The sequence below is a fragment of the Pipra filicauda genome, unplaced genomic scaffold (genome assembly GCF_003945595.2).
Source record: "Pipra filicauda isolate LSUMZ 115617 unplaced genomic scaffold, ASM394559v2 scaffold84_size4826128_pilon, whole genome shotgun sequence".
NCBI classification, from domain to species: Eukaryota; Metazoa; Chordata; class Aves; order Passeriformes; family Pipridae; genus Pipra; species Pipra filicauda.
Window position 1 is genome coordinate 4,075,636 of NW_024105031.1, and position 12,301 is coordinate 4,087,936.

The 12,301-nt window shown below is 39.6% G+C and overlaps 1 protein-coding gene across 7 annotated transcripts in view; it reads right to left on the minus strand.

Annotated features, from left to right (window-relative positions):
* CREB5 (cAMP responsive element binding protein 5) overlaps window positions 1–12,301 on the minus strand; it is a 248,726-nt gene that overhangs the window by 183,149 nt on the left and 53,276 nt on the right. For all 7 annotated transcript variants that reach the window (XM_027723788.2, XM_039390640.1, XM_039390641.1 and 4 more), the window contains one exon: window positions 12,026–12,147. In XM_027723788.2, coding sequence (XP_027579589.1) covers window positions 12,026–12,147 — 122 coding nt within the window. The remainder of the gene's footprint in view (window positions 1–12,025; window positions 12,148–12,301) is intronic.

Sequence of the window (12,301 nt, forward strand, 5' to 3'; positions counted from 1 at the left end):
CTTGCCTAATAGCAAGTGACTCCCCATCCCAGTTAATAAAGAGCTCCTTGTCCCTCCATTATGCAGTGTAATCTTTAAAAGATTACATTCTCATTTGGGAATGAGCCAGGAGCCAGTGGGAAATTCTCTAGTAAATTGGATAGAGAGACAACAATATGAAGGGCAGCTGGATGGAAGCACATTTTTTCAGGGCATTCCTATTCCTGGGGCCCTCTGGCATTGTTAGAAGTCCTGCAGTCTCATTTCTTTTCACTGCTCCGTTGTCAGGATAATGCTATTCAAGAAGAAGGGGATACAGATTAGCTGGTTTGAAGATGGAATGTGAGGAAACAAATATTGAAAAGTAGTAAGAAAAGAAGGAGAAAGCCCAATTATATTTTTAATCTTACCACCTTGCATAAAAACAAGGAAAGAAAGTTTTAAAACACTGTATTAAGAGGATCAACTGCAAAAGTAAAATATGGTTTTTTTCTTCCCTGACTGTCATCAAGAGGGCAATTTGAGCGCTCCATCACTAACAGCATATTAAGAAGTATTTTGAAAGGAACATTTCCCTCACTGACTCTTTCCCCTTCCCTGCACCTTCCGACAGATGCATTTGTTCTGTGGAATCTACTTTCCACCTCAACCTACCTGTGATTCAGAATGGAGAAAATTAAAACAATACAGGGCAGGCAGCCCTATCCCATTTATCCCTGCACACAGAAGAATGCAAGTGAACGAGAAAGGCAACTGGACTTTTTGTTGTGAGGTTTTTTTTCCTTTTTTGTTGTTGTTGGGTTTGGGTGAGTTGGTTTGTTTGTTTCACAGTTGGTTTAGGGTTTTGGTTGGTTGGTTTGATTTGGATCTTTTTAGGGGTTTTTTACATATATACACACTTTTATTGTTCTTCAAAGTATTTTCTCAAAAAATCACACAGATTCATGTATCCAAAAGACCAGAGAGCTGACTCATGTTCATTGGGTCTATAATGGCATACATATACTATCATCTCAGTACCACATTTTGTACAGAAATCTCATAACAAAACAAAACAAAACAAAAAGCTATAACAAATTCCTTTTTTTTAGTAGCAGACCTTTTCTATTCCCCCAGAAAAATAAGTTTTTAATCATAACATTAAATTCTAGTCATTATTCCCTTTCATGTAACATAACTATTTATTAGGAGGAAGTGAAAAAACAGTTGGCACAGAAGGTTATCAGAAAGACTGGGTTTCCCCTTAAGTTTCTGTTTATCCAACTACAACTTTCTTCACCTGCAGGGCTTGAGTAACAATAGTCACCTATAGTCTATGGGAGGCAGTAGTTAAAATACATTTTACATTGATTTAAAATCTTGATGTTGGGAAGTCCTGATTCAGCAAACTATCTCTCTTCAGCAAACCCTTGTACACATGCTTGAAGTTAACCATATGTTTAAAACCTATTGAAGTACATGGATTTTGGCCCCATTTCAAAAAATCAGTTATATACACATTTAACTGGCTGAGATGGATGAAGCAAAGAAAAGAAATTGGGATACAGGAGGTGCACCTGAAAAAGATTGCAGCCAAACAATAAGCCACAAAATAAGAACTTATGTGCAGAGGTGTAATTCGTGTAATACTTTTCCTGGTTTTCCTGAAACATATATGTTGGCATTTACACTTGCATGAGTTTACTGTATTGGAAAAAAAATAGCATACATAGGAGAACTATGGTAACTTTGTCATTATACAAACTGGCCTTGCACTGATGCATACATCCCAAGGGACATGCACAGAGATCTCAGAGGTAAGACAGCAGTGTGATGAGAGAAAGAATATTTTAAAAGACTAAAAAGAAAGCAGAAAAAACAGTGTCCAGACTGATTCTCCTTTTCACTTTTTCAGGGAAAAACTGTTCTAATACCCAACATCAACCGAGTATCTTCATTTCTCCTCTTCTCTTGTACAGCCACATCCTTTGACATCTCAATTTGACATTAAGCAGAGAAACTGATTCCATTTCCTTGGGTTGGGGGTGGGTTGGTGTGGTGGGGAGAAATGGAACTTATATTTTTCACACTCCTCTGTCTCTGCTCCTCCAATTCTGCTGACAAGTACATCACAGGAATATTTTAATACTCCACTTCTCAGAAAAAAAAGAACTCTCCTTTTAATGTCTGCCTAATGTGAGTGCTGTTTTTTCACTCTTTCTCTCACTTGAAAAGCCTGGTAGCCTCCCTCAGCTTTCTTCATGTGTAAGTAATATTACTTTTCCCCTTCTTCTGTGTGAATTTCCCTTTCCATTTTTCCTACCAAGTCTGACTTGGGGTAGGAATAAGTCCTTTAAGTAAGTAAAAAACAAAGATACTTTTCTTCCTTTCATTTCTTGCTCCCCTTCCTCAACCCATACTTTCCTGTCTTCCTACTTTCTCTCCCCTCTAGGACATCAGGGAGGACTCTTCCAACACAAAGCAGGAGAGATTGGCAACATACCTTATTTTTTCTTCTTCCTTGGTAGGAGAAGGTAGGGTTGGGGCAAAAATAAGCCGCCAGATAGAATCCCCGATAATCTGCAGATCAGGCAGCTTTCACCTTTTCTTCTAGGTATGATGTTGCAGTGTCAGTGATGAAGCCACGGCTCCCTTTCTGTGCCCACCTTGAATTTCCCTAGGCCTTGCTAAATCCACAAACAGGGAAAATACCACTACCCCGCACACACATGCCTCAGGTGAGGAGAATGGGGAGGAAGAGTAAATATCTCTTAATATAGAAGTGAAACCATGTTGCCCACACAGACACACACATACTTTAATAATCTCTTGAGAAGGAGCTGAGAGACCTACTCAACTAACCGCTGTAGAAGACTTTTAGCATTTACTGAAAGGTGCTCTGGCACCTCCCTCGTCACATGCATTACACTTACAGGCTACACAGATTAACATTGTACTTTAATGGTTTTTACAACAGTTTCTTTTGCAGGTGTCTTTTATTTAGAAAGGGAAACTCTAGTCTTTAATAAGAAATATCGGACCAAACTACAACTAACGAAAAGGGAGAACACCAGGCTTACATGACAAGCCAACAAATTTCCCTAAACACTACATTGTAAATATTTACTGAGACTCACAGAAAAAAAAAGTCATTAAAACCTTCAGAAAACAAATTTCCAAATAAAAACCAGCATAAAATTAAAAGGGGCACTAGTCATCTTCTGGAATTCCAAAGAAAGAAAAAAAAATTCTTCTCCAGGCTCACAATGACTTTCCTATCCCCATCAAGCCTATTTTTCCATCAAGAAGATTTCTCTTCATAAAAGTATGCCACAAAGGATCATCAGGCAGGAAAAGCGGGCCAGTGCAAGGATAACAAAGATGAAAAGAAAACTGCTGAGAATTCACCTCTGCTGTTTATTTTGAGGCACACTTAAGATTTGAGTCGGACGATTCTAATTGTATTCAAAGATTTAGTTCTCTAAAGAACATAAACAAAACTAGCAAGGGCTAACAGCCAGAATGAAGCTTTCTTCATAATCATAGAGTAAGGTCAGCTTTTGTTTGTTCTTTTATATGGTAATCTCAACGCCTCTGTGTTTAAATTTTTAAAAATGGAGAAAATAGTTTTTGAAAACTAATGGCCTATTTATGCAGGGGCAGCTCTTTTAGCATGGTCACATATTTTCTAGTTTCTTTTGGCTGTACTTTCCTTATCAAGCCTTTTAAAGCTTTTACACCTAATCTAGGTTAGCATGCTCTGGTTAGCAGCTTGTATCCACTGAAAGGCGAGGCAATAATCCATCTAGGTTCAGGGCTTTTTCATAGAACTGATGCAGAGCTGTGTCAATTTTAATGTCATGCTATGGAGAGTGCATGTAGCTCTCTCCACTTTAGAGGATTAAAAGTGACCTCTCTTACCAAAATCAATAAGGGCAGCTTGCTGTGACTAATAGGTTGTAGAAATTCAAAAGAAACGGTTTGTAACACTGAGTTCATTCTCCCCATGTCTCTCCCCACCCAGCCCCAGACTGGCTGGTAGAGCTGCACTTTGACATGCACATTCACATGGCGAACTGATGTCTGTTCCCTTCCCAGGGATCAGACTGAGCCACACACAGTTTACTCACATATCAGGGAAGAAAAAAAGCTGATATTTATTTGATAAGAGTGGACTTGGCAACTTCCATAAAGAATCATGCGAGAGAGAAACCAGAATAAGGAAACAGTTAAGATGTATGGTTTTTTACCTCCCTAGTATGCCTTTTAAAATGCCCTATTTTTACATATTAACAGAACATCAACTACCCAGATACTTCACATCACTTTATGACCACAGTTGTTTTTTTCTAGTCTCTGAGCAAAGGTTTTTATTCCTTCAGAGCTTTGCCTAGTTGTAATAGGTTAAAAATTGAAATGCCATTAAAGTCAATGAAACTGCCCCAGAGATGTATGAGGCTATACATCCAACTGTAGCTTTGTTAACTGCCATCACATGTGATCAGTTGTTCTGGCTTCCTTCTTCTCTCCACTGCTCCTTTTGTCACTCTGAAGTATGTCAGATTTAAAAGTTAAGTTTGGGGGCTTTTAGAAAGACAGTAATTTTGTACAGTACTGAAAATGGGACATGCTACAGTGCGCACACAACTGGTGTAAAGTGAGTTTTCAGGTTTTCGGTTTCACGTTTTGTAAACCTAAAGAACACCAGCAACTCAGATGTGGATCTCCTTCTACCTTATGGTGAAAATACCCTTACTCTCCTGGATGTCTCTGACTTTCAGTTTATCCTGGTTGAGGTTCAAATTAAAAATCCTTACCCATGGTTCATAGCTTGTGGACATTTTCTCTGCCTAACAATCACCATCTTTGTCTGTATGCCAAAAAACAAGACTTGCCCTGGGGAAGCAAGGGAGAAAAGGGGCTGAGGCTGTGGGAGGAACCCAACTGTAAAGGTTTAGGAGTCCCTATGGAGGTTTATAAATAGTTGACTGCCATGTGCAAAATGTGAAAGAAACCCAGTCAGCAAAAGAGCTGTTGCTGTTCCGAAATTTTCTAACTACATCCATTTAGGCAGTAGACAGAGTTATAAACAAACATTAAATCAAGAAATTATTAGCATTTGAACTTTAGCAAGATAATAAAATGTGTAGGGGTATAATCAGCAAATAATAGGAAAGATCTGCAAGCGAACCCACCAATTAATGATAAATACGACTTGGCACAGAATAACTTCACCAATATGGATCTCATTAGATGGCCATGGAACCTGTTCCTGCAGCAGGCCTCTCTGACTGAGGGAAAGGTGAGGTAACTGAAATGTCAGCACACCCAACCCCTCACAGTTCTTGGGGCTCCAGGATTGTAACCACCTGGGCCAAAATGACAACCTTATGCTGCCGGGAAGGCCATGCCACGATGTTCCAGTCTTTAGCCAATTCATTCCCTTGTCTCAGCTTTTGGACCTTTGCTCTGCAATTCCCTCTCAATGAAGGTGACTGAGAACACGCAGCTTCATTGACTCTGAAGAGCAAAAAACCCTCTTTCCTCTGTTCACCTTGCCTTATTAATGATACCTCTTACAGAGGGAAATGCCCCCAAGCAAGCAATATCACTTAAACAGATAAATAATTCGCACATGAGGCAGGGGGAAGGGGGGGGGGAAGAGACCTTGCCTTATTAGACTAGAAACAGACACACCATGTTAATACAAAGAATCAGCATATGGTTCTAATAGGCTTTCTTAAAATGATTTATCAGCTGTGATTAAGCCCTCGACCAGCATGTCTATCTTCATAAATAAAGTAAAAGTGCACCTTGCTCTGAAATATATCTGCAGTATCTTATTACCCACCCAACCATATAGGCTGCAGTCCACTCTGGGGAGCAAAGAGCTCGTGTTTAATAGCACAGTGAACACTCTAAAGAAACTGCTGAGATTTAGGGGCTTTACCTAAAAGACAGACTTATAAAAATGTCGCTACAGGGAGGGTTTATTCCTTCTTCATGTGCCATCCAGTCCATCCTGCTGAAATCTGAACTAGTAACAAGAGAGCTGTGCCATTAAAAACATTCCTAGGAGGACCAAGGCAAAAGGCACAACTACACCACATTGTTGTGAAAGAAATGTCAGAATGAAATTAGGTAGGCTTCTGTTTTGGGGTAACCAAAATGTACAAAACACAACAAACTCCCAAACATTACAAGAGGGTGACTCAACTTCTTTCAGACAGAGACAATAAGAAGCAGAAGGAAAGTGGACTGTCCTGACTGAGCTCTGCAGGATGAGTCATCAGCTGGAATTCAGAAGAACATGGAAGGATTATGGTTATGGAACTTTAACTCAATCAAAAACGTACCCCCTCAAGAATTGCCTTTCTGCACGATATAGGCACTTAGTCCTGGAAAAACATTCAGGTCTTCCCTTGGAGTATGAGGATCTAACTCCATAAATCCATTCAAACAGTTCATTTCTACAGAAGATAAGATAGACCTGCCTGTCAGAAGATAAGATGTTGTACCAGCAGCAACAAACCTAAGTTAAAGCCTATTCATATGAATATTTCTGGAAGACTGTTTTGTCTTGCCAGCTTTCCTGCACCATTATGCAGAAACTGTCTCTTTTGTGACAGAGTTCAGTGTGGCAACTAAGTGCCTGGAGATGGATGCACGCTCAAAACAGGGCTCATAAAGCCAGGGGACTGAAGGGCCAACTGCAGAGCTGCCATATAAAATACAATGTGCCACCACATGTCTACCATGAAATCTCCGCATGTTAAGAAAAGCAGTTAAAATTCAGCAAGCCTACTCATCTGGAGAGAGGAGGAGAGCATTCTTCCTGTCTTTGGCAACACTGAACAACAGCTGATAAATCTTTAACACACATGGTTTGTGGGATGCCCTATGCTGAGACCGAGGAGATATGGAATCAATCCGAGGCTCTGCCACAGACTTCCTGTGCAATTTTCAGCATGTCACTTCAGCCCAGATCCTTTATGGTAGCTCTCTGATTGACTCCTGCTTTGTTTCAGTGAGAGCAAGGCACCAAAATGCATTTGAGGGTGTCTATCAATCTTTTGGAGCCATGCTACTAAAGATATTTAGGAATCAAAAGAGACAGAAAGCTGCTTTCTTGGCTGAACAGTGGAGAGGACTCAGATCCCCTGCAATTCTCACTCTGAGCCTGTGATTCCTTCAACAGCTTGGTGTCACACTCCAAAGGAGCTTTGGAAAGCAACATCCTCTGGAATCTGTTTTTCCTTAGAAAATAAGAGACAAAGCATTTACCTTCTCCATAGGAATGCTGCAAAAGCTATTTTAATTAAGAAAAAGGGGGTGTTACAAAACAAAAATGAACCCAAAAAAAAGATCAATAACCTAGTGCAATGAATGTATACGAAAACTCAAAATAACCCTCAGAAAAACTCTGATACAGAGTTATAGTGTATCTTTCTAGTACTTCAGTGCATCACCCAGAAAAAAAGCTATGGTGTGAGAATGCTTACATCTTCATATGTGAAACCCACCAAGTTTGTCCAACACAAGAAATGCTTACTGGGCATTTCTATTCCACTGAATTTAAAGGCACTGATTTGGTATTTACTTTTTATCTCCTTGTTGCATTGTAGAGGTTTCCTTTAAAAAAAAACAAACTTGCAAGAATTCTTTTCTGTAGGTCATAGAGTCACTGAGTTCAGCATGAAATCATGAGATGGTATAAGTTAGGCAAATGTATTTTATCTACTTTTTTATGCTGGTAGAACGAGAACCTAAAAGGTAAAACCCAAGTTTGTGTCTTTCAAACACACATTGGACTGTGGTATTCAACAGGCCACTACAGTTACAGGTCCTCCTTGCTTAACACAACTAAACTGGATATTCAGGCTCTTTAATCCTTCTGTAGACTGAACTTATTTAACCACCAAAGGCTCTGTGTTTGATTTTATTCTTTTTCTTTACTGGACTACTTCAATTTGCTGATGCTTTTCTAGCAGTGAGGTGCCTGCAGTGGGGTAGTATACTTAGAACAGGAATATTAAGCCACAGAGAGGACTTGCTAGCCATGAGATATTCCCTTGAGAATAGCTGTTTCCCTGCCTTATTTGCAAAATTTACATATTAACTTATAGAACTGAACACTGGTTAGAAGATTTCAAAGCTGCAGGATAAGCCTCAGGAAGTGATGCATCCAAATTCTAGCATAAGCAGAATGATTGTAAAAACACCTTCATGTTGAAAATATTCAATATTTGTAAATACTACTTGCTACTCTCAGTATATTTCCACTCTTTCTTATTTCATGCAGGGAGGTCAGGCTAGATGCATTTTAATTAAGCAGATCCAATTAGTTATTCAGAAACAGATCCTAACTCTTCCCATCTTTTACATTATCCTCTCAGCTCCAACTCAGTGCTCAAAACAAGATGTGACATCAGGGCTTGTCCAGTAGCAGCAAAGGTCATGTGCTTGCAAGTATAACCCATTACAAATGCTTTAGATACTTAAATGTTCCCAGCAGTATAAACCTTAGCAGCTAGCAGGCTAAGACAGTCATCTAATCTGCCAGCACTACCTGTCTTGTTGAGTTGGGTTGCAAACTTTGTCTGGGGCCAATATGTCAATTGATGTCCACCTCAAGCCCCTAAGAGCTCTAATATTTACACTTCTCCAAGTAGAAATATACTATAGGTAAGCTTTTACTTGTGCTAATTTTGGTGGTGAATTTGGCAGGTAGGACGCTTATGTCAGGAAGAGAGCCATCAAGAGTATGCAAAAAGCCTCTTTCTCATATGTTTATGAATATGCTTATTGCTAAATAATGCATCTCTTACATTTAGGGAGTAGGCCTTTCTCAAGCAGAGACTTACAGCTAATATTGGGTGGTATAGGAGCCAGAGGAGCCAAACAAAACTGACAATCTCACTTCTATTTGTAGCTTTACTTTTCTTAGTTCAGTTCAGGTCCGAGAAATCATCATTATTATTACTTGAGTCCACTCAGTCCCCGAGCAAAGGCTAATCCAGATATATTTTCAGAGATAGTCCTTGACAGATCAGCTTGCAATCACAAGACATATCAAGTATTGGAGGCAGAAATTGGCACTACTACCATTTTACACATGAGCAACTATGGCATAAAGATGTCAACTGATTTCTTCCTTGACAAGCAGCTGGGATATTAATGGAAGTGCTTTCTCCTCAGTACTATCTTTACAAAAACGCTTACACATGGTGTTCCTAAAACCATGCACTCAGTGCTTCACAGCTGATTTGGAATGTCACCAGTCTTCAAAACTAGCTTCATCACAACAAATTCTCATGGATTATCCATGGGTTCTCACTCAGAAGATTTAAAAAAAAAAAAGCAGCTAATGAACTTTATTCTCTGAGTTTTCAAATTATGACTCTCAAGGAGAAAAAAAGCCCAAGAAAAACCGAAAGTGTTTTTCTCTTACAAGATTTCAGAGTCAAGCTGTGTGCTAAGCCACAGTGATATACTAAAATAAACAAAGCTGTTTCTTTCAGAATCCAGAGAAATTAATATAACCAAAAATATTTTCACAAGACTTTTCTGAGTTGTAAGATTTCCATGCAGTTAACCTTAGTCTCCATGTGTTAGCAAGTCCATTAGGCCAATGCTACATAGCACTCATATTCCAGGGACAGGCTGTGAGAAGCATTTCCTTAGGGATAGCTGCAGCCTGAGGAGTTCCCTTCTGTCTTGGCCTTTGTCTCTTGCACTTGTGTAAAGCCCTACTGGGACCCGCTTCAGATTCCTATCTGACAGTCAGTCGGTAATGTAAGAATGAACATACAGCAGACTAATTGGAAACACAGAGCAAATGTTACAGGTTAGCCAGCTAGTGAGACTTGTGCTCCCTTTTTCTTTTTTTCCTTTCTTTTTTTTTCTTTTTTCACACCTTCCTTTTTTCTTTTTTTTTTTTTTTTTTTTTTTTTTTTCCCCCACCCCCACCATCAATTTTTTGCTCCCTCACCATCAGCAATGGCAGCTGCAGGGGTTGGTAGAAGGAGGGCAGAATAAGAGTCCCAGAGACCGCTAAACAGCTGGAATTATCAGGTAACTTGATGCCCTTGTCTAGGTTTTAATCAGATTGTGCAACTACCCCTTGTAAGCTAAAATGAAACATCAAGCGTTGCAATCTGTGGCTAACTGCACAAAGGTCCACTTCTGTAGATTTCATCTCCCACTCCTGCAGAATAAACACCATGCAGAAAGAGCTGCTTAGGAATTCTCTAATGCACAAAGAAGTAAGAATGTACAGAAACGCTCTCCTTGATTCTAGCTACGACTCCTGCCTGCAGCACTTTAACCACTAAGTTTGTAAGTTAAATCTAAAATTAGACCTATTTATCTCAATACAGGCTGTTTCCTAATATTTGTCCCACACACAAAGCTGTGAGGGTTAGTCTGGGCTATTTTCCCAATACTTGACCAAAACTTGAACTCTCTCATATTTGGACACTCTTCTGCCTTGCTCAGCATACCAAGACACAGCCTCTCTCCTCCTCTATCTGTCCCAATCTCTTTCCTTATGAGCCACAAATAAACCATCTCTAGACTTCTTTCCCTATAAGCCAAAACCAAAACATCTCTAGATTCCCTTCACATCTTCTTTCTACAAGCCTCTTTTCCTGTTCTGCACCTCAGCAAGCAGTTTTACACTGCTTTTCTTCTGCAAAAGCCCCTCTTGGGCCTTTACTTTGCAGACCTCAAGATCCCTAAATGCTGCTACTTCCAAATTTAATGAGCCCCAGCAGCACATACACACCTTGCAGGGATGAATTTTGAGTTGGAGAGCAACCACCAACAGTCAAAGCAAATGAGATAATACAGCAGCTGTAAGAGGGTGTACCTATAGAGGAACCCTTTGTCATTGGAGGCACAGACAATCTGAAAGGTAAATTAATGCTGAGGCAAGCAAAGGAGAAGTGTCCTCTGGCTAAAGCACTGTAGCTGCTTCGTGGCAACCTTTTCCTGCTTTTAGTCCCAGTTAAGGTTCAATTTGGACAAACACAGATTACCGTGAGAACTAAGTAACACAGTGTTCAATAACCGGGGAATTCCTATGACAGGGGACACATTACACAAGAATTTCCAAGAGCTGCTGAGATGGGAGAAGGGAAAACAGAGCCACAAAAGGGAACATTGTGAAGGGGAGGCATTTAGGCTGATTGTTGGAACGTTGCAGGGTGCAATATGCTCCAGTAGGAAGCCCTGCACTGCTCATGTTTTCGTTCTCACAAGCAACCAGAACTTTAGATATTATTAGAAAAGTTACAATTTCATGCATTACTTATTGCTGGCTTCTGTAGTGCATTAAGCTCTTTTACAATTACTTGAAAATTTTAACAGTGCTTTAGGATCCCTCAAAATACTCGAACAACCTTTGGGTACAGAAGTACCCTTAACCCCATACAAAGTGGCCTATATAATTCAACAAAAATTTAGCAATACTGGGACCAAAAGAACATTAATTGGAAATGGGAGACATTATCTACTAGGTATTTGAAGTCAAAATTTCCCCACTCAACATGACTATGAGAAATGCAGAAACATAGTAAAGTTGGTAGCGATGACAAATCAATCCAGAGGCCCATCAAATAGTGGAGGAATAGAATAAAAAAAAAAAAAAAAGAAAAAAATTTTGCTCTTAACTAAATGCTCCTTCATAATCCACAATTCCCTATAATATGTTTGAGTAAGTTTGAAATCCTCACTTCAAAGATGATATAATTTTCCCAAGCCTCTCCCTCAAGAGGTGTGTGGTTTGCGTTAGAGTTTACTTAAAAGCAGAAACTTGGAATCAAACCCTGGCAAACAAGGTACACACTTTTGGAAATTTAATGCTGGGATTTTTTTTTTTGGTTTGGGGGTTTCATTTCTGTCAACTGCTTCAATAGTTTAAAAAGCATGTCACAATGTATAGTGCCACCTAGTTTCTAACCAAAAGGTTACTACCAGGTAGTAGAGCTCAATCTGCGTTCACACAGATTAAAGGACATTTCAAGGAATCAGAAGGGCAGGAAGGGTTCAGTGTGCTCACACTCACCCTTTTGTTGTTTTCTTCTTCTTGTGCCTTCCTAAACTCGTGCTCTAGGGAGCAGTCGATGTCGTTGAAGAGGCCCACTTCCTCACAATTCTTCAGAAAGCGTGTTGGTGTAGGAGTCTGATCTGAGATATGACAAGAAATTATTGTTGGTATTTAATATTAAAAGGAGAGGAAGACAACTATATAGTTTTCCAAGAAAAGAGAAATTATAACTAAATTTCCTGCCTTCCCACCCCTACCACACCATCATTAAAAAACCCACATAGTGCTGAATTT